Source organism: Pimephales promelas, chromosome 25 (genome assembly GCF_988280905.1).
Source record: "Pimephales promelas chromosome 25, fPimPro1.hap1.1, whole genome shotgun sequence".
NCBI classification, from domain to species: Eukaryota; Metazoa; Chordata; class Actinopteri; order Cypriniformes; family Leuciscidae; genus Pimephales; species Pimephales promelas.
Genome location: NC_142793.1, coordinates 19,799,472 through 19,826,016, shown reverse-complemented (window position 1 = coordinate 19,826,016; position 26,545 = coordinate 19,799,472). Strand labels below are relative to the sequence as shown.

At 36.7% G+C, this 26,545-nt stretch overlaps 3 protein-coding genes across 3 annotated transcripts; all 3 read right to left on the bottom strand.

The window, feature by feature from the left end:
* Nucleotides 1–49: 49 nt before the first annotated feature.
* On the bottom strand, nucleotides 50–10,139 carry agbl2 (AGBL carboxypeptidase 2). The gene is made up of 24 exons (XM_089127714.1): nucleotides 9,846–10,139; nucleotides 9,614–9,677; nucleotides 9,354–9,506; nucleotides 7,889–8,074; nucleotides 6,956–7,063; nucleotides 6,712–6,862; nucleotides 6,390–6,623; nucleotides 4,875–5,280; nucleotides 4,627–4,769; nucleotides 4,206–4,365; nucleotides 4,001–4,127; nucleotides 3,812–3,912; nucleotides 3,618–3,730; nucleotides 3,457–3,523; nucleotides 3,260–3,364; nucleotides 2,720–2,806; nucleotides 2,459–2,572; nucleotides 2,279–2,336; nucleotides 1,987–2,184; nucleotides 1,865–1,898; nucleotides 1,054–1,169; nucleotides 796–871; nucleotides 563–695; nucleotides 50–486 (listed from the first exon to the last, which is right to left on the bottom strand). The coding sequence occupies exons 1-23, from the start codon at nucleotides 9,849–9,851 to the stop codon at nucleotides 569–571; spliced, it is 2,934 nt and encodes a 977-aa protein (XP_088983840.1). The 5' UTR covers nucleotides 9,852–10,139; the 3' UTR covers nucleotides 50–486; nucleotides 563–568.
* Nucleotides 10,140–10,589: 450 nt separating this feature from the next.
* Nucleotides 10,590–22,595, bottom strand: fnbp4 (formin binding protein 4). Its single transcript, XM_039657828.2, has 17 exons — nucleotides 22,136–22,595; nucleotides 21,481–21,555; nucleotides 21,127–21,257; nucleotides 20,535–20,685; nucleotides 20,287–20,431; nucleotides 19,887–19,983; nucleotides 19,447–19,773; nucleotides 19,060–19,261; nucleotides 17,900–17,991; nucleotides 16,283–16,387; nucleotides 16,050–16,183; nucleotides 15,039–15,199; nucleotides 12,309–12,550; nucleotides 12,089–12,224; nucleotides 11,804–11,997; nucleotides 11,545–11,702; nucleotides 10,590–11,451 (listed from the first exon to the last, which is right to left on the bottom strand). The coding sequence occupies exons 1-17, from the start codon at nucleotides 22,254–22,256 to the stop codon at nucleotides 11,358–11,360; spliced, it is 2,565 nt and encodes an 854-aa protein (XP_039513762.2). The 5' UTR covers nucleotides 22,257–22,595; the 3' UTR covers nucleotides 10,590–11,357.
* Nucleotides 22,596–24,673: 2,078 nt separating this feature from the next.
* On the bottom strand, nucleotides 24,674–26,403 carry lrrc10 (leucine rich repeat containing 10). The gene is made up of 2 exons (XM_039657829.2): nucleotides 26,091–26,403; nucleotides 24,674–25,858 (listed from the first exon to the last, which is right to left on the bottom strand). Exon 2 carries the CDS (start codon nucleotides 25,832–25,834, stop codon nucleotides 25,022–25,024), a length of 813 nt encoding a protein of 270 aa, XP_039513763.1. The 5' UTR covers nucleotides 25,835–25,858; nucleotides 26,091–26,403; the 3' UTR covers nucleotides 24,674–25,021.
* Nucleotides 26,404–26,545: the final 142 nt, after the last annotated feature.

The following is a 26,545-nucleotide window of genomic DNA, read 5'->3' as shown; positions in this document are numbered from 1 at the left end:
GTGCTATAAACCACTAAATTGTATTATTTATTGATGCTGAATTTAACAAAATGTTCAATTTAATTTAAAAATCATCTTCTTAGAAATCACGTCTTAAAAAAAGAAAAAGAACAAATGATGCTCATCACACGTGAATATGAATATTCAAATAAGAAAGGACATCTCTTCAATAGAAGGGAAGTTCATATCAGAATAACTTGATTATATTTATTATTTTTTATTTAGAAAATGGCTAAAAAAGTAAAAACAAAATAAAGAAAAGTCTTTGTTTTCTAGTCTTCTTTCTTATAGAAAATGATGGACTGCACTGAACTGAAATTAAATGGTGAATGACATATGATTACATTCTGTATTCAGGCACTTGGCTTTAAAATGTGCTTTTGCATGGCTTGACCTGCTTTTCCTGAGACTTTCTGCGTGTGAGATGTTTGTGGAAGTGGACTCGTCGTGCACTTGCATGGACTCTGAGGGAACTGCAGATGAAACCTTGTCAAGGAAATCAACTCATGAGTTAACTTGCTACGATTGAGCAAAATGTACAAATGTTCTTTTTGCGACATACCTCTCCTCACTGCTCACTCAGGTTTTCTGTAGAAGCAGAAATTCTTCCAAAAAACCGAGTTTTGCTTCCTTTAGGCAGCCTCCCTAACCTCAGACTTCTGAATTCAGCCTGGTTCCCAAACAGTTGAGCATCGCTATAGAGGAACACACAATGACAGCGGTAAGAACGGCTGGTGACATTCTGCAGTCTGTGTGAGGTGTCAAGCAAACCTCCAGAAAAATAATGAGTTAAACCTGTGCAGGTCAGGGACTATACATGAGCCATCTTGTTTCCTGATTTGGTCAGCGGCCCTCTTGGACTGCTCTCTATCTGGTAATGAAAGGTCAGCCACAGCATATGGTAACATGAATCGGGTTACAAGTATCATAATACACTGACAAAAACATTTGGAGGCTTTATTTAAATTAATATTTCAGTCTAAATTTTACATATTTACGTTTGTCCAAGTATATCAGACATGGTCTTTTTTTAAAGAAATACTTAATATTTACCTTGTCCATCTGTCTTATGACTGATCCTCAATGTTCCCATGTTGTCTAGTGGCAATAAGTGTTTGATAGGGATTTGGGTCTTTTGCATCTGCCTTTCCTGCCTGAGTTTCTGTTGACTGTGGGAAAAGTCCATATTTTTTTTTATATTTATTTATTATTATCTTAATGTTTCAAGACAGTTTGTGGATTTAAACCTACATTAATAATTCATACATATTATAATTTATACAATAATATAAATAATGTAATTGTGTATGCATATAATGTTATATACACACATACATATATATATATATACATATATATGTGTGTGTGTGTGTGTATAGTTTGTGGATTTAAATCTACATTAATAATTCATACATAATATAATTTATACAATAATATAATGTAATTGTGTATGCATATAATGTTATATATACACACACATTTATATGTATGTGTATATATATATATTTATATTTGAGATTATTTCTATACACACATACATAGACATTATTTGTATGCATGCATGATTACATAATTATGTATTTATAAAAATAGACATATTATTAATAAAATTATATATAATGTATGGATTATTTATCTAAATTCATGTATACTATTATAGTAGTGTGTACATAAAATTACATTATATATTATGAATTATATAATAAATGTTATGCTAAATAAATAAATTATGTAAATAATATATGTATTACACACTCAAAAAAAAAGAAAGAAAAAGAATTACTAGGTAGTTCTGGTATTATTATTACGCCACTTCCACTGTGAAGTGTAATTTGCTGTCATGTGATGTAGTTAGCCTACTTACCTCCTCTGCATAATGTCTGAAAAATGAGATCTTTCTGTGAGACAGCAAAATGATAAAGATGTCATCAGTGTGGTCAAAATGTTGATGAAAACCTGCCTGTAAGTAATTAAAAAAAGATATACCTTTGATTTGTGGTTGGGGTCTGAAATCGGGGTAGAAGTGCATTGTGTACGGTTGGACTGGTATAGTCAAGGCTCTTTCTCTGGAGGCTGGTACAGACGGACATCTTTTAGGACCTCCAGTTACTAGGGTCTGCCGTTGCAATTGCCCCAGGGGGGCAGATGAGGTAGTGTGCTGATTCGTTTTGTCCCCAGGATCAACTGAAAAATTCAGGGGGAAAAAACAGACTTCATGAACTTCTCTTGATGGATAGGAAAGCATATGATTCATTTTTATATATTTAAGTGCATCTACCTGAAACAGAGTGCTGAAAAGATGAAAAACCATTTCGCAAATTAGTGGCAGGAGCAACCTGGAATAAATAGGCTATCTTTTTGTTTGTTGTTCCATGTATTCAGTCATATCTTAAATTATTTGATGGTCAAATTATTTATTTTGAAGCCTTAAATGTAAATATCTATTCAGATCAGTTACCTTATCTAGTCTGTTCCCCCAAAGATCTGCAACATGATCTACAACACCTATGCGAGTGGTGGGATGAGGGATCCAAGACCTCACAGTCTGATTCGCCCTGACTGAACTTGGCACCTACACATCACAGAGAACACATGGTTTTATCCATTTTATTGAGTTTAAATCCTATTTCTTTGGTATTTTACATCATATAGCACCCATTTTTGTGTTTTTGCTGATCAAATTTGGACCATACGCACACAAAGAATGTGGATTCATTACCTTTTGTTTCTTAGTGTCCTTCATGTGGCCCATAGTTTTCTCTTGGAGTCTCACTTTGACTGCATCTTCCCTTGAGGGCACAGGATCCTTCAGAAAGGCATACAGCTATAATGATTACACTTCTAATTGAAACCGTATACTTTTAAATACATTTTAAATATGATTAAAAGCAATTAAACTTATCAAATACATGTATTATTTATGTCAATGCATACATGTATTTATTTAAAGAGGCTATGTGTAAGAATTGTAATTGCTGGAACACTGTTTGTTATGTTTCATGGTGCGGGTTGGCCCAGTTTGTTTTTGTTGCCGTTTATGGAGCTTGGGGTGTCTACAGAGTGTCTACAGTGTGTTCAGGGTCAAGGCAGCTATTTGCTGTATGTGACAAAAAATGTTTTGGCCTAAAAAACATGTGACATTGTACACCTTTAAATAAATAAATGTGATTATTTTACCTAAACGTTTGTGTATTTTGCAGATTTTAGATCATAATCAATTCGAAATAACCTATAAAAATGCAGATTTAGTAAGACCTACCAAATGTTTGATGTTCCCGTGAATAATTGTGGGTCCTGCACTCCGTACTCGTTCTTGCCGGAGTCTGTTCCTTTCTTTACGGCTTCGTAGTTGTTTTTTCTTTCCCTGTTTTTGTCATACAAACCACAGAGCAATAAAGGAAAATTGAGAAAAATCGTCTTAAGGATGTCACTGAGAGGGTTTGCGGCATACTGCACCTTGTTTGTGGCATTTAAAAGATGAACAGGAAGTCCATCTGATTCGGTACTGTTTGACCCACTTGTGCTGCACATAATATCAACAGAGTTATCAAACGTTCACAAGAAAAATATTGGAATGGAACATGTTTCAAATAGTTTTTATTTGACTGCACTTTTACCTGGACTCAATGTCAATGGCAGACAGATCCTCCAAAGAGTCCACTTCTCTTCCCAGCTTCCGTCTGACCTCTTGTCTCAATAACACCCCTAACTCCTCCAGACAGTGTCTAGTCTGTTTAAAATGTATTAAATGGATTTTTTTTCCAATCAATTATGCAATATTAAAAATGAGTAAAGCTCAAAGACAGGCCACCTTGGCTGGGTCGGGGTCACAAAAGTCAAGCAGAGTGTCACAAAAGCAATGGCCCATTGATTTCAGGTCCTGCGTGCTGAAGTGTGTTCCTTTCCTGTCCCCTACAAATGAATACAAAACACAGGGAACAGTCTGCAAACCTTAAATATATAAGAGTTGGACAACTTTTTTACAACTTGAAGAACATACCCAATGTTGAGCCTCCGAAAGTAGACTCCATTGTGTAGCTGTTCTTAATGCCTAGTCTCCACATGACGATACGTCCGGTGCCCTCTTTGCTTTTATGCATTTTGAACTTGCAACTCCTAAAGGAAAACTAAAAGACAAAAGCATTCATTCAAAATGTATGCCATGTATATGCCATGCGATTACAACAATGATGGCCACAGCTAACCTTGTCTTTAGCATTCTTGCTCATCATAAGCGGGAAAATGCGTTCTTGAAGACACCGCGAGGCATCTTTCCGATCATTACATCCATACATGAACACATTGTTTTTCCTGCTATGACCATGAAAGTCACAGTAGACCACCACTTCTCTTTCGGCAAGCAACCTATGGGATCATCAAATTAACCAGGTGTACAAGTGTGGTCACATTTACCATTGCCAAATCCAATCATTCCCATAGGAATCTGTGTGTTTAGTGTGAGAGTGAAAGATTTCCTCATGCAGATTCCACTCGTTTTTCCAAGTTGGTCACACGAAGTCGCTGTGCCAACCAACAGAAAGCTCAGAAAACATGCTTTGAAAGTGACTTCACTACACAAGATGCGTCACATTAGCATGCTAAAAGAGTGCCACAATCATCACTCACCTTTTCACCATGTTGCGAGTGTACCAAATACAGGGGAAAGAGTCGCGCAACAGACTGCGGTAGTTTCGGTTCAAATCGCGGCCTGTGAGTGAGCAGCGGTAGTTTCCCACCACCACACCGTCAGGGTTTAGCATCGGTATAACCTGCAGCCAGAACATCCGTTATTGTGGTAATCCAACTGTTTACATTTTGTGAAGAATTTTTTCTCAAACCCATTCTCCATCAGTGCCTTGCCCTCCTTCCCTCACCTTAAAGACAAAAATGTCCCTCAACAAACGAGCGTCAGGCAAGTCGCTCAGCAGGAACTCCAGAAAGCCCTGCATCATCCAAGAGCCGTTGGTTTCTCCTGGGTGCACCCGTGCCGTCACGACCACTGCCCGCTTGGCTTTCCGTTCTGCTAAGCTGCTGGATGGTGATGTTACAGTCAACACATATACCGCATTCCCCGCCAGACTACGGCAGAGTACCCGCAGTTTACAGTACGCTGCACGGACAGGGTCTGAGATGACCTCATGCAGGTAATGCTGAAGGTTTGAATATGTATAAGGGTAGCAATGGGCCAGGTAGCAGGTGTCACCGTCATAAGGGAACTCCAGGGTCCAGGTGAGGGAGTACAGCGCTTTACCATCCTGCTCAAGGTTGTTTCTGTAGTACCTAAAAGACATCGAGACAGCAGTTGGGTCAATAACACCCACACAGATGTTTTTGGCCTAGATCTATTATTTATTTAAAAAAGCCATTTCAACATACAGAGACTTGAATACATCTCATGTTTGATGAGCATGTTTGTAATTTCAGAATTAAAATTCACTTAATTTATTTTTTGGGGGTGCATAAAGGGGGTCGAATCATTTAAGTGACCTGATATTATAAAAGAAAAATCATGCTTTGGTAAATCATAATTATGAGATAAAAAAGTTACAGTTATGAGATACTAAATCATACTTATGATAGAAATGTCAAAATTATTACATAAAATGTCTAAATTAAGAGATACTATGCGTATCTATTCTATAACTATGAGATAAACTCTAAATTGACACAAAAGTCAATTATGACAAAAACTTTCTATCTCATAATTATGAATTAATAACTCATATTTTTTACTTTTTATCTCATAATTCCAATGTTTTGTTTGATAATTATGACTTGGTGGCCTGGTTTCACAGACAGGGCTTAGATTAAGCCAGGATTTAGCATTAGTTCAAAGGACATTTAAGTAGCTTTTATAAACGTGCCCTAGAAAAAAATCTTGAGACAAAACATCTCTTAAAACAAATATTTTACGATATGTCAGTACAAGTTGCTTTCAGTTAAAACAGCTCAAACATGCATTTTAGTCTGGGACTAGACTTAAGCCGTGTCTATATACCAGGGGTATATCTCGCAATTTTTATTTGTTTATCTAGTATTTTATAATTTTGACTTTTTGTCAATTTCCACTTTTCACGATTTTTTACTTTTAATCTCATAATTATGACTAAGTATCTCATAATATCAACTCTTTTTCTCAATAATTTTTTATGTCATGATTATGATCTATGAAAACACGATTTTGTTTTTTTATGGGGTAGAAATGAGCTTCCATCTAGTTTTTAAAAAAATAATTATTTATTTAAATATGTATTTAATAAATGTATTATATTTAAATATATATTTATATCTATTTATTTATCATGTACATATTAGAATATGGTAACTGAGCCACAACTTTTTGTGTCTTCACAAAACATTATAATGAGAGAGACAAATCACTATGTCACCTGATGTTGGTTCCTGCTCGATGCCACCCTTCCCTCTTCAGCCAGGCAGCGTGTTCAGAGTAGAGTAACGGGCGCATACCGGCACCATACAGACTGCTGGACTTCATCAGGTTGATGATGGTGAAGCGGTAGGTGATGCCTGCCCTCATGTTCCTCACCCGAAAGTAGAACCACTGAGTGTGCTTAGTGGTGTACAAGTCAGTACGCAAAGTCAGCTCATAATCATACTGACCACTGCAACATAGATCAGAAAGGTTTACATTATATCAAGATATACAGGCTCTGAAAGGACAGATAAGTAATGTATGGCTGTATGACTCACACTTGCACTGCTTTTTGTAGGTTTCCACTTTCAAAACGAGACTCAAATGCTAGCGTAGGCTCCTTCTGATGGTTGGCACAGGATGTGGCACTTTCAATGGGTCCTCTGCTCCCACCCACACGAGAGTAGGTGAAGTAGAAGGTTTTCCTGGCTAAAATGGTGCGGTGAACAAAGAAGTTAGGCTAAAAAACCAAACTGTGGAAGTAGCTAGAAGTTTTTACAATGAGAAAAATCTTTTTCTTACCTGGGTCTATGCAGTAGACAGTGTTTCCTCTCACGTCTCCTACTGGCATGGGAGTCTGCTCCTCACCTGTTGGCTGATAGAACGCCTCCGGCTCTGAGGGGTCCCATTCTGGTTTTCAAAAGATATATAAGAAATGGAGGGTTTAAAGCCCTCATTTATGAATTAAGATTAAAAATCTAGTTTCAAAAGGGTGAAACTTTATCTTAATTTTGAATTCATTAAAAAATAAAATGAAATAAATATCATGAATTGTTTGTTCATAATTATCATCGGTTTGGGGGCGAAATTAATTGTCTGACCTTTTAAGAGACTAGAAGAATCACAGCAAAATTGTGTGTAGTTTAAAACAGGTGAAACTTAAACTTTGTTATTGTCAAATATGTATGGCAAAATGTAATTTTGTAATTCATATGTCATTAATTAGAGTCTATATGACACTTTACAACCTGAAATAAACTTGTCTTTGTCATAAAAATATCAAAGTATGTGGTATTTGTTCATTTTTCTTGCATGTTAGTTACACAACATGACTTTAATTTGGCATAGAAATGTAAAAAATAATATATATATATATATATATATATATATATTAAACAAAACTACTTCTGCTTTTTCTAAGGAATAATAATAAAAGATTATGTCAAAGATTATGTGTTCCTTTTGTTTTAAATAGGCTTTTTAAATAGGCTTTTAGGATTGTTTTCATGTTATACTTTTCTCTCCAAAAAAAAAAAAAAAAAATTTTGAAAAAAAAATTTAATTCGCAAATTTAAAAAAAAAATTCCACCATCAAAGAGTTCATTGTATGCCCATATTGCATTGACAGAAAAAAAGTGTCTTCACACGAATCCCTACAGATGCAGTATCAGTCTGACAACATACTGTATTAATTGTGTAAAAAGTTCTTTATTTTTGAAAAAGCTGAACTGATACCTATATGCTTTATTTTGTCACAGATCACTTCACATTCTATGGGCCAGCGGACGCCCTGGAATGGACAGGAGGTAGATGGGATTGTGAAGAGGTCCAAAGGGTCCCTTAATCGTGGAATGGGCCGTTCCCCATCAAAGTCAAAAACAAGCTGCCGGGTTCTGAGAACTTTGTCTAAGCTGAAAAAACCTTGAAAAAAAGAAACACACAGACACCCTAATGCAAAATCAATTAGCCAACAGACATGCTGTAGTTAAAAGACATGTGAGAAGCATCCATCACCAGCAACAATTATCCACATCCCCCATGTAACCAAGACACATCACGTATGCTCCCTGAAACTATTATGCGTTCCTAGTGTCTGAATCTTTTATAAAGTCAATGAATTTCAAATGGGATGTAACTGGTTAGACTCAAGTGTTACGTATTGTGTGGCAACTTGTAAGAAATAAATATATGGGACAATTTAGGTGGCAATGGTGATGTCACAGCATATGGCATGTTTACATAAGATCAGCTCTATTCAGTATTGTACGCTACAATATTTAAATTGACATATCATTTCATGCTTCTTTATGAAGCAAATTTTCACCACATCAGAAACACAAACCATCCTTTGGTAAATCATAGTTATGAAAAAGTCAAAGTTATGGCATCATGAAATAAAATGAAAAAAATTACAAAAAAAAGTATATAAAATAAGTCATAACGAGATAAAAAGTCAAGATTTACATAAAAAGTCATAATTATGAGAAAATAGTCAAAATCATTACATAAAAAGTCAAAATTATTACAAACTAAATCAAAATTATGAGATTAAAAAGTCAAAGTTGTGACAACATAAAATAAAGTCAAAACTAAGGGGGAAAAAATAAAAAAAATAAAAAATAAGATGTACCAATTCATAATTATAAGATAAAATTCAAAAGTGACAAAGTCTTCATTTTAAGAAAATAGTCATAATTATAACTAACTAAGTCAAAATTATCAGGTAAAAAGACAAAATTATGACATAAATCAAGATTATGAAATTTTAAAAAAGCCATTAGGGCTTTTTATCTAAATTCCAACTCTCATTTTAAAGTCTCAAATTTAAAATCTCGTAATTTTGCCTCATAATTATTAGGATCTCATCAGTTCAAAATAATGTTGAAATTATAAAATATAATAATAAACAGAGCAATTCCAAGAGGGTCCCACACCATCGGTGCTCGAAATGGCAAAATTATGATTTTTTTAAATTGTGTATCATAAAAAGTTGAAATTATAACAATTTAGTGGAAAGGTTTACGTCACAATTATGACTTAGTAGGTCATAATTCTGATTTTTTTTTTTTTGTTGTTGTTGTTATATCATGATTATTACATTGTATATCATAATTATAATTTACCAAAACATGATTTTCAATGTAGCAAAATCGGATTCCATAATTCAGAGCGGTCAATAGAGCCAGTTTTACATACATACTTTGACATGGTGGCTTGGGTTGGTCTTGTTCCTCTTCTAGGTTGGAGTCATTGCTCTCAGATGGAGAGTTAATCGTGTCTGAGGAAGTTGAATCTTGGTTTTCCTCCCACTCTCTTTTGAAGGGGACACCAGAATGCACAGAGACGCCATTGTCTATGTATACAGACAGAAAAATAACATGTAATGCTATATTGGTGAACACAGAAAATCTACTAAGCCACCTGGTTGAACACATCCAAAGGTTGACTTCAATGACTTACCTGAGAGGAAACCATAATGCTGAAGATGGAGCAAAATAAATCTCTCGTATGAATCATCTGGTTTCTTTTGTTCAACATGATAAGAGAAGAAAAAAAGTGTGTTAAATACAAACAAAGGGGCAGAAGGTTAACGGGTATTGAGTATCAGAAAGCTGGCATGTTAACTAACTGGGTAATGTTAGACTGTAACCGTAGTCCAAAGCAGCAGTAAATTTTGAGCCAGATCACTCACCTGCATTCCCGAACCTCAGAGCAATGCTAGTGCGCGCGGGTCATTAAGTCATCGTAAACAACACTAAACAACAGTACCGTTTACAAGCGCTTGACAAGATATCACATAACACCGCTGGTTAGTTGAGAATGCCTTGTTTTAATACCCAATGAAAACAGCGTATTGTGCAAAATTAGTATTTTAAAATGAATATTGCCCCGAGTAGAGTTAAACAGTTACACTTTTTGATGCAAATCTCATCGTTGAGGCGCCCTAGACGCCATTTGTGTCACGGTTGCCATGGACACGACGCACGTTTCCTGTGTAAAGCACGCTGAAAAAACGTAAAGCAGATAGCAACACTTGTTGTGAAGAATATTTTCCTCTCAATTTGTTTAAATGTTTTAGATAAATAATATGTAAATGTAAAATAAAATAACTGGGTAACTCATATTTTACTTTAAAAACTATGAAGTATAACGTTTTTTGCCCTGCTGGGGTCATAACCAGCTCAATATTATTTTAGAATCATTAAAGGGATAGTTCACCCCCCCCAAAAAGTGTTCTGACATAATTATTTTATATAATAACTAAAAATTAGGATCACACCGGAGTCCTCTGTGCCCACATTTGTCCACAATTACAGGATTAAGGGCTATAGGATACGTTTAGTTTACTTTATTTGTTAACATTTTATTTCACTTAAATGTTTAAATAGCTTTAATTGATGATAACAGCTCACATAACAGTTTCTTGAACAAAATATTTGTGGAAAAAAAGTTTATTATCTACAATGTAGAAAAGTTCAATGGCTCTACAGGCCCAATTCAGGGAACATTTACACTGAACATCACAATATTTAAAAGTAAGACACAGTGAACATGGCATATTTGTTGAGTTGAGAAAAAATATAGTTAGTTCACATATGAAGTATACTTTAAAGTGCAATGGAGTGGCCAAGAAGTTTGAACTATTGAAGCTTACCACCAGAAGTTTTAACTATCATTTTTTGGAAGCATGGTTGAAAGTTTTGTTAAATGTGAGCAATTTGTCTGATCTGAGATACAGTTACAGCAATGTAAAAGAGCAGAGATCACTGTACAGCTGATGTTCGCACCCTTGACATTGTAAAAAATGTATATATTTTTTTGTAAGATAACAGTTCTGAGAAACAGAAGAAACGGAACGGTCCTTTAATATTGATTTCATTACGCTTTCATTTATAGACAAATCGTGCACAGGTTTCATGGTTGGGGGTAATAAAAAAGGAGAACAAAAAAATTCTGTACATGTCCTGTTTAACCTTGCTTCAGGTTCACTGCATCTTTAAAATATCTTTTGGACAAAGTATACCTTAAGAGTCACAAGTTGATGCATTTGTATTTAACAGCACGCAGTTTACCTAAAACAGGCTCCAACAGGTAATGTGCGCATATCAAAAATAAACATTCAAAGTCCACTGAAGCTTAGTAAGTGCGAGACAACACCAAACACAGTTTAGTCCAACCCTGCCAGAAGCTTTCAAGACTGATATTATGAACTCTGCAACTTTCTTTTTTTCTTTAACAGTCTTTCCCTCCAGTCTTCAGGCAGTGCTTCAAAGTTAGCGTTCTTCCCAGCCTTCCCTCTAGAAATGAAGACAAAACACAAGTTTTCGAACAATCTGTGTTTTCTCTCAAATGTGTGTAGACAATCTTGCCATCGGATTCTTCAAACTTACGTTGAAAGCTGTTGCACTTTCCATTCCTCGATGCGTCTGCTGTTGAGCTGATCTCGATCTTCATCGCTCGAGCTTGACTTCTCCTCTTCATCCAGCTCTTTCTGAATGCTCTGCCACTTCTTTACAAGGGACGGCATCTTCGTTTTGCTCTTCTTCGTCTTTACAAAAATAAAATTCACGGCACATTGTTCTCTATTAATTCATTCTGAAGTCAAATATTTAAGGCTGCGGCATATATGGAAAAAAAGAAACCACCTACCTTCTCCTTTTTTAGTTTCTTGGTTTTATCTGTAAGGACTTGGTTTATTGGTTCCAGGACGCTGGGCGGTTGTGGAGCAGGAGGGGGTGGTTGGGGGGGCAGGGCTGGCATCGGTGGGACTATGCTCTCTGAAGGCAGAGGAGGTGCAACTGTAGCAGGCATACCCCAGTAAGCATTACCAACAAGAAGTGGTGCTGGGAAAGAACATGAGGAACATGAGGAATAACATCTTGCCACAAGACAGGACTTTTTGAAAATATGGATGTAAAAGTGATTTATTCTTACCAGCTGTGGCAATGGGTTGAGTGTAAAGAATGGCGCTGCTGCCAATGGTGACAGTTTTAGGCAGCGGGACTGAGCCTGGGGCCTTGCGTTTCTGTGCTTTGGCTGCAGATGCCAAAAACGCTGCGGCTTCAGCCAACTAAAGAAGAGACATCAGAACATATAGCTTTACTTTGCCCTAAAGCACCAGCTAAACAATCTTGACTCAAGACAAAAAAGTGACCTTGAACTCTTCAGTTCCAGGAGCCGGAGGCTCTGAGTCTTCATCCTCCATCTCCACTTCCTCGATCTCTCCGTCATCCTCGAAGGGTGGTGGAGGAGGTGGAGGTGGAGATTCAGGTGGTGGAGGGGGTGGAGGCGGTTGCTCGGTAGGTGGAGGGGGCGGAACATTTGGAGGAAGCGGAGGCAACGGTGGCTGAGGAGGCTGGGGAGCCAACCAATAAGACTGCACTTCTAAAGAAGTTCCTGTTTAATAAAAAAAAAAAGCATTAAAATAATATATATATATATATATATATATATATATATATTCCATAATACATCATTCATGTTTATTATGTTACTTTGCCATTAAAAATAAAGGTGTGTGTATATTTAAAATAATATATACATGCACACATATATCAAACAAAAACTTTTGTAACTTTTCACTAGGGTGAACCTGCTAGTGTTGCGGAGCGGCCATGTAATTTTTTAGCAATCAACAAGCACGTCTAATTAATTGAAATCATGTATTATACACATTTAAGGAAAAAAAAAAAATATATACATATATATATATATATATATATATATATATATATATAAAAATCCACACTAATTCTGTGTTTTTGCTGGTAATAAAATGAAGCCATAAAACTCAAATTTTATCATATAGCAAACTTTTTTAAAATAACATGCTGCACAATGAATTGTAATGTTAAAATTAAAACATGGATTATTCCTTAAATTCAGTTTAAAAAAAAAAAAAACTTATTTGGATTAGTGTTAGTGTATTATTACAGGAGGACAGATCTAGATTCTACTGTATAACAGTAATATATTTCTGTCAAGTTAAACCGAACTTTTATTTTGACGGCTTGCTGCAAAAAGACCTTTTGAGTTTCTGTGTGTTTATGTCATGATGATAGTTTCTCAAATGAAGCTTTGATATCCATTCAGAGGTGTGTGCATGTCTAAAATGAGAAGTCATCCACCTCCACAGAGCCATCTTTATTATGAGGGTTCAGGTGGCACATAGATCTAAGCTATACACAAGCGGAAAATTAATCCATTTTCAAATGCATATATAGCGTCTAAGCCGTCTATATAAACCACTATATATTAGGGGTGGTTAATCTGTCTGATTTCTCGATTCGATTCGATTACAGTCGATTTTCGATTATTAACGATTCTCGATTACCGATTATTGATTTTTCCATTTCACAACAGTAAACGAAAATACACTAGACCAACATATGATTATATTAGCAGCAGCAACATTTTGGTATTAATTGCACTTTTCATTTGTTTGATATTCATTGAAAATATAATGATGGTTAGTGAGGACATGCAAACATGCTTGTTGTCTACTACTTGGGCAACTCATTATCTTTAAATTTCTTAACTTTAAATTTTTTTTCAAAAGCAATTGTGTTGCATTAATGCAAATGCACCTGGTTCTATTAATTGACAGCATTAAAATGTATTTTGTGATTTCCTTCAATTGAAAATATTTGGAGCAAGTTTGGGGGACTTGAAGGGCACCCGATTCAGAGAATCACCCAGAAATTCAAAAGAACAGCATTTATCTGAAATAGAAAGCTTTTGTAACATTAAACAATACCGTTCAAATGTTTGGAGTCGGTAAGAATTTTTATTTAATTTTTTGGGCAAAAGAAAAAAGAAATCTATACTTTTATTCATCAAAGATAAATTAAGTTGATCAAAAGTTAAAGTACAAGACATTTATAATGTTACAAATCGATTATCTGAATCTTTTGTGTGTGACTATAAATAATTTGCTTTAAAAGTACAAAGTAATGACCCATAAAGTATTAATGCACAATATATTTTATTAACATTACAAAGAACGACCAGGAAAATAAATGTGTGCCTGAACTAGGAGCATACTTGTAGTAAATAAATAATATAACGACTGGTGCAGCCGAGTGTTTTTCCTCCTCTGGCTGGAAAGGTGTCAGATGGCTTATCATATTTGTCGTGTTTCCGTCGTTGGTTTTATTCCACAAAGCGTACAACTAGTGCGGCTCTTGTCCAGCTCCTTTCCCCCTTCAACTTCAGAAGCCAAAATATTTCCACACGTCAGCTTTTAACCTAACAAGGAAGGTGTTTGGATCTCGCGTGCCATCTCATCTCTGTTATGTGCACGCCACAGACGGTCCGGCCACTGCACTTCCGCGCTTCAGAGTTCCGTCTTTCGCGTTCCGTCAATATTACGTTATTATAAATACATATAATTTTTTTTTTTTTTAAATCGATTTTTTGACATTTGTGAATCGATTCAGGATCGTCCACGTCCGCATCGCGATGCATCGAGAATCGATTTTTTCCCCCACCCCTACTATATATTTTAGAATGGTATTATTATTATACATGTAGCCTACATTAATATGCTTTAAATAGAATTATGATTACAATAGGTTAATCCATGTAGCAGGGCATTCAGTTACTTTTGAAAAGACAATAATAAAGTGTTCGTGTATTTCATAAGACTCAAAAAAAAATCTAGCATTCCCTCACATTTTACCACTGCTTTTTAGTGACGGTCGATATGCATGGGACATTGGCGATGACAGTGATGGCCACACCACACCCACTCCCTCCCTTCTTCTCACAGCTATCCACGCCCATTTAATTTGCATTTTTAAAAAAGACTGTGAGCTAGACTTGAGCTGAAAGAGGGGGGTTTCATGACCCTTTAAGCAAAGATGTCATGACCAACAGCCCTGACCTGTTATCACACCAGTGGTTTCTGCAGATGGTAGGCTTGTATCTGTGGTTGCAGCTGTGGGCGGCAGGGGTGGCTTGGCTTCCTCTTCCTCCTTCACGACTGGAAACTCCCACTGGGAAGCATTGGTCCGCTCGTTGACATAGAAGTACCGCCTGTGCTCTCTAAAGGTGGAGAAACAAACACACAGATGCGTCTTAATAAATTTTCCCTCAACTGATTTCAAGGTCGTGAGACCCTTGGAGAGTCAAAGGGAAGGGGGGCTCTAGTTCCCTAATGAGGGAATCTTGAACTGGGCTTCATTGGGAGCCCAGAGGAGAAACCAGATTATTATGGGTGCACTAATAAAGAACCCACCTTAATCTTTATAAAAAAAATAAGTTAAAATAAAAAAAACAGGGCAAAAAAAAAAAATAGAGAAATCTCCAATCCTGAAAAGTTACCAACATCGTTACAAATCATGGCAATACTCACACTGACAGTGACAAAACCCCTCCGCTAGATGCCTTAAGGCAGGCATCTTTAACAGAGGGTAAAAGACAACATTTTTATTTAACAATCATCAACAGAGCATGGAAAAGAAATCCAGTAAAACAATGAAATAGATTGGTCTGACCTTCAGGCTCCGAAGGCAAGGCATCGTCTTCCTTTACTGATGCTCGTGTGACACGCTGCTTCCACATGGTCACTCATTTCTCCCATCATTTTGGGGGCAGTCCTGCAAAGTTCAAAGCTCTCGCACGCGCAACCACCTTCCTAACCCTTTTGACTGACTTTGAGAAGGAAGAGATGGGGCCCAATTCTTTGGTGGTCAGGCTGGCTCTTTAGAGACGCTCCCTTATCAGGATTACCTTCTGTCTTTATCCGCGCTCGTAAACACTCCTCAGTAATACAACCAAGTGCAAATCAGTCGCGCGTTTGTCATAGCGGCGGAGGCAGTGTCAATCGTCACATGAGGAGGGGGACTTTTAGGGAGGGGGAGTGATAAGGATGTGAAAGGTAAGGAGCGCGTACCTGTCCCAGTGGCAGGACCAGCCTTTGGGAGTGGCGTTAAGTTCGTAATGTTTTATGTGCTCGGCGGCTTCTTGCAGCCTGCGCCGGAGATAGTTTCCGTTCAGAGCGCCCTCTCTCCAGTCTGCGATCCGCGTCTGGAGGAAGAAAAAAAAGGCGGAGGGACATTTTAATACATGTATCGGAAGCATAAACAACTAACTGCGCTTATGAGCGTATATTGTCTGTTTTCTTACCTCCGTTTGCAGCAACAGCAGTTGAAAGTTCGAAATGGTTTTCTTGTCAATTCCTAAGAACTCCATTTTGCTGGTGAGTGTGTTGGCAAGCTCTCCGATCTGAAACTAAAACAGGTGACATGGACAACTGTTAATAAAGACCATTGCGGTCACATGACATTTCATATTACCAGTAACTGTAACTTGTAGCTCATTTTCTCATAGTAGTACAACAATGAGGTATACCAGAAGTTCTTTAAACTTAGAAATCAGCAGATTAGATTGATTTCTGAAGGATCATGTAACACTGAAGACTGGAGTAAAGATGCTGACCCCAAACTCAAAGGAGTAGTTCACTTTAAAAAAAAAAAGCTTTTGCTGATAATTTACTCACCCCCATGTCATCCAAGATATCCACGTCTTTCTTTCTTCAGTCGAAAAGAAATTAAGGTTTTTGATGAAAACATTCCAGGATTTTTCTCAATAATGGACTTAATTGGGAACCAAACGGTTCAAGGTCCAAAAGACAGTTTCAGTGCAAACTGTTCAAAGGGCTTTAAACGATTCCAGACGATGAATAAGGGTCTTATCAAGCGAAACGATCGGTCATTTAATAAATTAAATAAATAACAAAGTTTAAGTTTTATAAGCTCAAATGCTCGCCTTGCTCTGTTCTGTGACGCACGTTTGTGATTCTCCTGTTCGAACTCGTTCATCAAAATGAACAAATCGTTTTCTGAGTCATTTGGTTCATTCAACGAACGAATCGACTCGGAAAAAGACTTCTTCATTATGATGAATGAGTTCGAACAGGAGAGTCACGAACGCGCATATGTATAAAACTTAACTTTTTTTTTTAAATGAGTGATCGTTTAGCTTGATAAGGCCCTTATTCATCGTCTGGAATCGTTTAAAGCCCTTTGAACAGTTTGCAGTTTGTACCGAAGTGTCTTTTGGACAATGAACCGTTTGGTTCCCACTGAAGTGCATTATATGGAGAAAATCCTGGAATGTTTTCATAAAAAAATCTTAATTTCTTTTCGACTGAAGAAAGAAAGACATGGAAATCTTGGATGGGGGTGAGTAAATTATCAGCAAAAGTTTTTTGAAAAGTGAAATACTCCTTTAAGTAAGCGATTACATTGTTGGTAGATGCATTTGTTTTATTTTAACACTATTGTTTGACCAAATAAGAAAATTTTGCAGATATATTAAAGCCGATACATAGTAGATTATTTCCTTCAGCTGAGACGCTTCAGATGCGCACTGTTCGCCATGATGATTTTGAATTGCTTAAAATATAATTAGAATCACTTCAAAAAATAAAAATACAGCAGCAAGCCTGTCATATAGGCTAAATAAAATTATAATGAGAACATTATAATTGTGTGCTTTGGAAATGGCTTTTAATGATAAGACTTTTTTGTAATCAGGCTCCCTAAATTTTATACACATTTGGATTTAGATTTAATCGGCCAATATATCAGTTATCGGCTTTGAAATATATAGAATTATCGGTTATCCTATCTGCCAAAATGTTCATATCGGTGCATCCCTAATATATAGTGAAAAAAAAAACCCAGTAATGTACAAAGTTTATTCAGGCACAATAAGAACAGGGAGGTGTATTAAAAATACCTTGAGGTCCTCTTCTTCCTTCTGAAGAGCTTTGGGTACAGGCTTCTCCTTTTCATCATCCTCTCCTTGCTTCTCAGCCGGTTTGGAATGTGCTTGAAATGCAAAAAGTTCAGTCAGTCACTCATTCATTTATGATGTACAAAACCTAATTTCTGTCAGGTTAATTACTAAAATTAGAGATTTCTCGATTTCAATCGATTCTCATTTTTATGAACCAATTTCGATTCTTAAATCCCAAGAATCGATCTTTTTTTAGCCTGCTGTTTTCAGGTGATGAATGAACAGAGCTTTAATGCCTCCCATTCAATAAATAGCAATAAGCTTTGTTTCTGTTGATATAAAACAAAGTCTCTGATTTCAAATTCTGTCCATTTTAAATAATTCAAACAATAAATACCGCTTTGGCGCTCTTTATTGTGGCGTGACGAATCGCTGTTGCCACCTCAGTTCAAGCGAAGCGGTATGTGAACTGATCATCTCTTCTTCTTTACTACTAGTTACAGCTCAAAATAAACAATGAACATCAGAAGGTATGTTGAAAGATGCAGTACAACTCACCAGAATCCCTATCACGTCACATGTAACCTCGCTCATGTAATCAGCGCTTCAACCACGGGAAGACATCAATTAACCAGCTTTTAAACAATGTCATGTAATATTACATTTACCTCAGAAAAGCCATTTAGAGACCAGACCATAAACTCAGCCAGATTAAAAAAATAACCTAGAGCATTTTGCTAAATATATACTATGCATTATATTACATATTAATCTTTTACTGTTTTTCAATATTTAATGAATGTTTGATTAAATCAAATTTATGACAGCCACCTTTTAATTGTTTATATTTGAAACAATTCTGTAATAATAATGTCAGTATTATATCTTTACTACTATAAAAACATCATTGTGTGTAATGTAATTGTATAGAAATCAGTTACTTAACCTTCAATATTAGTACCAACTATACTAATATTAATCCATGTTTAGTTTACAGTTCTAGTTAGTTGAGTTTTTTTCCCTGAGAAAATTTGCCATGTAGCGTACCTGATTCATATAAAAATTAATCAATATTACATAGAATTGAATCACAAAAGAATTGATTCAAGTTTGTGAATCAAAATCATTTCCAAACTTCAGTTATTCCTGCAAATCTTTACCATTGTCTGACTGCTCTGGAGTGCCCCATCCCGCCTTGTCCGAGCCCCGGCTGCTGGAGTCAGGACTTGCCGCACGGATGAAGGCCGTCTTCCATTTGCTCTTCTTCAAGAGTAAATTACGAGGCCCTTCCTGACTAGCTTCAGAACAGGGGCTCGAACCACCGGCACTGCAGTCACCTTCCTCCAAGGCACGAAGCTCAGCCTGCAGAAGAACAATCTTTCAACACCACCATTTCAAAACAAAAACCTTACATTTTAAATAATTAAATACTATTTCATTGACAATAATAGCTTATGAAAATCAGACCAAGAGTTTACATGATGCATTCATAATCAGAACAGTCATATAATATAGACTAATGAGTTATTTCTAATCATACAACTCACTTTTTTCCTCTCTAGTGCTAGTTCTAGTTCCATGGTGTCTTCTTCTGCCTCCTCCTCCCTGTCGGATGATTCTGCCGAGTGGTTCCTGCTGCGCTGGTTACTCTGACTATCCGTGTCCCGGAGAGCTGGGGAGTCCAAAGACGGAGTGCCTTCTGCCTCTAGTTCCTGGGCCGCTTCTACAGTCTCCTCTATGGCCAGCACCTTCTTTCTCCACTTCTCCTCTGCCTCCTTCACCTCTTCTGGGATGAGAGGAGCAAGAAGAGTAGCTGCCACGCCTCTCCTCTCTTCTTCCTCGCTGGTCAAAGCCACAACACTCTCGATGACTTCCTGTGAGGATAGAGGAAGAATTACACCAATGACCAAACTGTAAAAATAAAATAATTTCTAGTAGTTTTCCAATCCTATGTATTTAAATGGGAAGTCCCAAAAAAATTCCTCGCCTTCTTTTTGGTTTCTTTCTTAGATGCAGGAGCAGCTGCAACAGGCGGTTCAGTATAACTGCTATGATGTGCAACACCATTGCCATTTACAGATGAGCTGTGGAAAATAACACGATAAATACATATATAATACATGATAAAATTCCTATTTACTTTCCTATATACATATGTGTGTGTGTGTGTGTATGTATATGTTTATATACACATAGGGTTTTTCCTGCATTCTCCTTTATTAACAACATATCATATACTAACAAAATTAATATATAAAATGCATAAAATACTAATAAACAATTTTAAAATAAATAATATATACACACATATATAAAATAATATTGCAACATTCATCATTTTATATTCAATGTAATATTTACAGAAATGTTGGTTTTGCTGCACTCACCTGCCAGTGTAATGTTGACTTTGCATCTGATCCGCCAGGTAATGCGGAAGCTCCCAGGCCACCTCATTGGTCTGAGTATTCCAGTAGTAGTAACAGCCGGTATTTTCATCCCACACTTCCTGCCAATCACCCATCTCCAACCCAGCTACAACATCACAGAACACAAGAAAATATGGATTAACTCTCACGTTATGAATTATTTTGAGATTTATATGTAGGAAACCAAACCAGTCAACTAGTAAACTTACCTCCTGCGAGGGAGTACTGCGTGTTGTATTGAAATTCTTGAGTCTGCTGGTCTGTTTTGGGTTCGGGGCGCGGAGGAGTTGGGGCTGGTGCACTTGCTTCAATCTCAGATTCAGGTGTCTCGGCTGGTTGGGTCGTAATTGCATCAATTTCCTTTGGGGAAGACATATGATAACCCATGTGTTTTAAGATAAATTGTGCGTCACTCAAAACTTGTGTAATAATTTTCAGCATGGGAGGCATCATTGGGGAAAATAAACAGCATGACGAATTCTACGCAAATCAACTAATTTACAAAATCTACGCCGATGCGTCATTCCAGACCTAATATAAAGCAATTGTGTCTCTTCAGAAGACTTCGACTACACCACTTTATTATTAACGTTTTGAAGCATCAAGAGTTCAGGGTGAATAGACTTTCAACGGAGGGACAAAAATCTCTCAGATTAAAAAAATAAATAAATGTGGCGTACCGAAGATAAAGAAAATTTGTTTGAGTTTGGAACAACATGAGGTTAAGTAAGTAATAGACGACAATTTTTAATTTTTTGAATTAACCCTTTAGTAGCACAAGTAGCCCATGACTTCACTCACCGCCATAAAATTTGCAAGTGTGCTGTCAATGTCTGCAGACTGGTTATGTTTTGCCTTGATGACAGTCGGGGTGTTTTCCGCCGAATCTTCATCTTCACTGTCTTCATAAGCTCCAAGCAGAGATAAACCCTCTAAAGAGCAAATTCAAGGATATTTGTAGTACATTAGATTCAAATTATATAACCCATGTAGTAATAGATAGATGGATAGATAGATAGATAGATAGATAGATAGATAGATAGATAGATAGATAGATAGATAGATAGATGTGTGTGACATTATGATATATATTCTTGCACTATTATTCTACACATTGGCTATATTATACAGTGACAACAATTTGGTATAACTTACGTGTGGCCTTCACAGCTGGTGTCTTCATTACTACATTAACTTCTCTTTGCCCGTCTGTGTTACCCTCAGGTTCGTCTACAATAGGAAACAGCCAGTTTGTAACATTTAAAAAAACAAAAACAAACAATTTATAACCAAGCTGTCCTTGTGCGGGTGATTTAGCATTAGCATGTTGGCTAACGCTTTGTCTGAAGCGCTGTTCGTCTGCTGCGCTGCTAACTGCGGCTTATAAATGACTTAAATAAGAAACACTCCTCTAAAACATATACAAGTAAATCGTTAAGGATGGGTTTATGTTGCTTATGTCATAACCAGCTTTACAAGTGCTATCTGCAAGCACATTTTTCGTTTAATCGGTAAAGTTACCATTGTTGCTAAAGCTAAACTTGACAAACGGCTGTTAAGGTATGAACTGAACCACACAATTTGTCTGTGATTATTACAAAAAAAGAATTCATACTCAACCAAAGCAAATATGATTAGCGTTAGCCAAATGATGCAAATGTAAGCCAACTAGTTTAACTTACTAAATAAATCCGTTTTCCACGGGCGTGTTTCTCAAAAATGGTTTCGTCTCGCTCCATGTTTTGTCTATCTGATTCTACCATAGACTTTAGCTATACGACTTGACATTACTGATCTCTTTCTCGCTCACCTTCGGATCCAGAGGCGACCCCGTCCTCTCTAGCGGCTCCCGTGGCGCTGCGGTTCGGCCCGGGCGGTGAGAGCTGTAATATGGTTCTCCTGCCGGTACCTGTGCGAGTCTTCTTTCCCATCACTGCTGTTAGTAATGGAGCTCCGCTCAATCTCAGCACTGTCTGTGTGTGTGGAAGAACCGAAGAACTGGTCGCTCCTCTTCTTCTTCTACTTCTGTTTCTATAGCGGTTGGCAACCAGCTTTTTGGTGCATTACCGCCACCATCTGGACTGGAGTGTGGATCAATGGGTCAAACTCATACTCTGCAACCAGGTCTGACTACACTTTTTAAATTAACCCAGTTATCTTTAAAAAAGAAAACAAAAAATAAAAACGAATTTGACCAGTCCCTCTTTGCATTATTTTCTTGTAAGTTTAGGGTAATCCCATTCTCACCTAGTTTAAGGTTGTGATAACTGGTCGCTCTTTCTCATAGACATATACATGTGTATGTCTATGGCTCTTTCTTTAGAAATGGCTGTTTGACTTCATGTCCTTCAAAATAAAAGTTTTTATATAACTTCAGCGTTTTGTCGTTCTTCCTCCCAAACTCATTTACGCAAATGTCGTAACAGCTGTGTTTAATGAAACCGTAGGCTATTTAATGTCAAACAAAAGATCCGATGATTTTCGTTTATATCTTACTTTTGCATTATAACGTTGCATAAAATGAGGAGGACTTTAAATTGGTCATGCTGCGTACCTGCTGTGTAAAAAAAATCTGAAACGTTTCAGATCACGGACAGATAATAAGAATTATTATTATTATTATTATTATTTAAAAAATAATACTATTAATTAATATTTTTTCATACAATGTTTATATATTATTTACTTAAAATATGTCAGTGGGCCTAATTTGTTTTGGCTCGACTGGGGCGGGTTATATATGTAAATTTAAGCGCTCATGATGTCACTAACCCGGGAGGAAGCCTTTTGTTTTAGTCCTTTAAAGGGAATTTTTTTAAAAGAAAATATCTCCCTTTTGCTTTGAACTTTGAGCATTGTAACTTTGCAGATGTTGTTTATGCTCAAACAGCAATACACACTAACTAAAGTTAGAAAAGTGAAATCATAATTATCAACCACACCTTTAAATACGCTAATTTAACTGAATCCGAGACCTGCCTTTATGATTAATTTACTAGCCAAAATACATGCCTATTGCCAGTGAGTGATTATTGACAGGTTCTATTTTGTAAATGCTCAGACAATGCACATCAACATATACGTCATTTTAAACAATGTTGGATTGCTTATATTATTCTGTCATCCTTTGTTGACTTGTTCACATATTTTAAACCTATGAATATAACAGTGTCTGCTTTACTTCATATTACAGAGCAGCAGCACTATAGAGGATGATTAAAACCTATTAAGAGTCTTACATCAAAATGGAGACCCGAATCTGTTCCAGAAAATCTGCATTATTTATGAACAGGGGCACATTGTTAGAACTGTAACATTTATCATTGACATGGCCAACCTCACTGAACAGGCTCAGAAATCTGGTTTAACTAGTGCCTGGCTGAAATCTGAGATTACTTTCTACAGAAAATGTTTAGGTTGCAATTTTTTGAAAAACAAAACAGTAGTCCGGAAAACGTGTCTTTTTCCGAAGAAGAAATGTTGCCAATACTGTAAAACACTGAAATGATGTAGCAATCAATAACATCTCAGAAAGAAAGAAAGAAAGAAAGAAAGAAAGAAAGAAAGAAAGAAAGAAAGAAAGAAAGAAAGAAAGAAAGAAAGAAAGAAAGAAAGAAAGAAAGAAAGAAAGAAAGAAAGAAAGAAAGAAAGAAAGAAAGAAAGAAAGAAAGAAAGAAAGAAAGAAAGAAAGAAAGAAAGAAAGAAAGAAAGAAAGAAAGAAAGAAAGAAAGAAAGAAAGAAAGAAAGAAAGAAAGAAAGAAAGAAAGAAAGAAAGGCACACTTCATATCAAGAAAGCTGATACCCTTTAATTTAAATATTTGTGTTACAAATGGCAGAAAAAATATGTGTAAATTAAATATTTAATTACATAAATATAAATACTTTAATTCTAATATATAATATAAGTCCCAATTGTTTATTATGAATCTGATTAATATATATATTAGGGCTGTGCAAAAGTTAATTGCGATTAATCGCATCCAAAATAAAAGTCTGTTTTACATAATATATTTGAGTGTGCTGTATATAATTATTTTGTATATATAAATACCTATGCATGCATGTATATATTTAAGAATTATTTGCGCTTAAATTCTGTATATATATAAAAAAACATAATCTATATTATATAAATATAAATATTTTATATAGGAATAACACATTTTCTTAAACATATACATGCATGTGTGTGTATTTATATATACAAAATAATTATATACAGCACACACAACTATACTATGTAAACACAGACTTTTATTTTGGATGCGATTAATCGCAATTAACTTTTGCACAGCCCTAATATATATATATATATATATATATACATTTAAATAATTTACACTTCTATAAATCTACTATAAAATATATACTGGTGGCGATTTCACTAAAATGCATTATGTCATAACTTATTGATCATATATATATATATATATATATATATATATATATATGTATATATACGTCAGTGCGTCAGTATCTTAAAATGCCTAATTTATCTAAGGCCAAATCCTGGCTTAATTTAAGCCCTGTGAAACCAGGCCTATATCTATTATTAAAAACGATAAAGGTCTTTAGAGAAATAATTGTCACTTTTCACAAAGCAATCGTCCTCTGCAGTTTCAAAAACTCATCATTATCTTGATGCTCTTTGTATACACCGCCATAGTTTGCTCAACGGTTCCTAACCGATCTTCTTCACTCGATGTCCACCAGTGATCCCTGGACCTTCACGCTTGCTTGGACAACATTTCCATCACCCTCATCTTCCTCACCATCAGAGCTGTCGGCCCAGCGCCCGACCCGTCTCACGCCCTCAGCCACCACGGGTGCGTTCACACAGGGATTGTGGTCGTAGATGACGAGCTTCAAGCCTCTTAAGTAGGCCAGCGACGGAAACTGCTGAATGCGATTCCGGTCCACATCGATCACCTCCAAGTAATGCATCTTCAGCAGCACAGGAGGAAAGTCATTGAGCGCGTTCCCCGCCAGCCAGATGCTGCGCAGCTCCTCCAGTCGCCCGAGCTCAGAGGGTAAACTACGCAGCTGATTGTAGCCCAAATGAAGGGTCTTGATGTTGGGAAGCTGGCATATTACTCGAGGGAACTTGGTGAAGCAGTTGGTCTCCAGCCACAACGTTTTAAGCTCGGTGAGTTGCCTCAGCTCCTCGGGCAGCCCGTACAGTCGGTTATTACCGAGGTAGAGGATGTTCAGTTGAACGAGGCTGCATACGACCAGAGGAAGCTCTTCGAAACGATTGAAGTCCAAGGCTAGAAGCTGGAGCTTCTGCAGGTTTCGCAGCTCCGACGGCAAGTTGCTCAGGTGGTTGTCGCTTAAATAGAGTTTGACTAGTTCACTGAAAGCAGAAGCTCTGGCTGGAAAGCGACGTAACTGCCGGCTACTCAGGTCTAGAGTACGATCAAGCGGCATCTCCTTCAAGTCGCCTACTAAGAAGCGTTGACATCTCTCGGAGGGCACGAAGGCCACGGCACCCCGCACAACATTTCCCATCTTCTCGGCCCAAAGTCATGGTCTCTTAAAAACACAACATAATAGGGTCAGACATGAAGATTTCTGGAGCAATGCTATTCACTCTTAAAAAATAAAGGTTCTTTATTGATGGTTACATAATAACCTTTAATCTATGGAATAATGTGGAAGGTTCTAAATGGAACCATCTATGCCAATAAAGGACCGTTATTTTTAAGAGTGATACATGACACAAAGAAAAGACTAAATAAAAACTTAAATATTCCTTTCTTCTTACCAGGTTGCCGAAATGTAGATCTTCATTTACCATCGAGATTTTTTGTCAGAAAGACTGAGAGCGCAAAATGTGCGTCAGTGTGGTGTTTCATGCTCCTGTGTTCTGCTGACACCTCTGCCCTGCCAGTCGCCGAGAGCACCAGAGATGACATCCAGCATGCTCCTCCCCATTCTGGCTAAATGATTTCTTCCAGCTCTGGAAGGTGGAGCTGGCCGGGAGCTGTGATAAGCCTATTGTCCTGTGAATAAGGAATTTGACCTTCTATTTAAGCATTTTTATCTCAAGTCAGGACCCTCTGCATAACTGGGACCACTTGAGTGCACCACCCCAAAAAGATAAGACTCATCCAGTTATGGACAACCAGTAGAGGCTGTCAATATCACATGGCATGCCACAGTGTTTGGTTGGGTTGTATATTTTACAAAGTGATATACTGTTAACATACGTAGCCTACT

What these genes read in the sequence shown, in the direction of transcription:
- agbl2 (XM_089127714.1), bottom strand. An exon ending in GCATTATGGTTTCCTCTCAG is followed by an intron (nt 9,507 to 9,613) that starts GTAAGTCATTGA and finishes CTGTATACATAG; the next exon opens with ACAATGGCGTCTCTGTGCAT. An exon ending in GTGACCCCGACCCAGCCAAG is followed by an intron (nt 3,731 to 3,811) that starts GTGGCCTGTCTT and finishes CATTTTAAACAG; the next exon opens with ACTAGACACTGTCTGGAGGA.
- fnbp4 (XM_039657828.2), bottom strand. Translation starts at nt 22,256, where the DNA reads ATGGGAAAGAAGACTCGCACAGGTACCGGCAGGAGAACCATATTACAG. An exon ending in ACCAGCTGTGAAGGCCACAC is followed by an intron (nt 21,258 to 21,480) that starts GTAAGTTATACC and finishes TTTGCTCTTTAG; the next exon opens with AGGGTTTATCTCTGCTTGGA. An exon ending in TCCAGAGCAGTCAGACAATG is followed by an intron (nt 17,992 to 19,059) that starts GTAAAGATTTGC and finishes TTGCATTTCAAG; the next exon opens with CACATTCCAAACCGGCTGAG.
- lrrc10 (XM_039657829.2), bottom strand. Translation starts at nt 25,834, where the DNA reads ATGGGAAATGTTGTGCGGGGTGCCGTGGCCTTCGTGCCCTCCGAGAGA.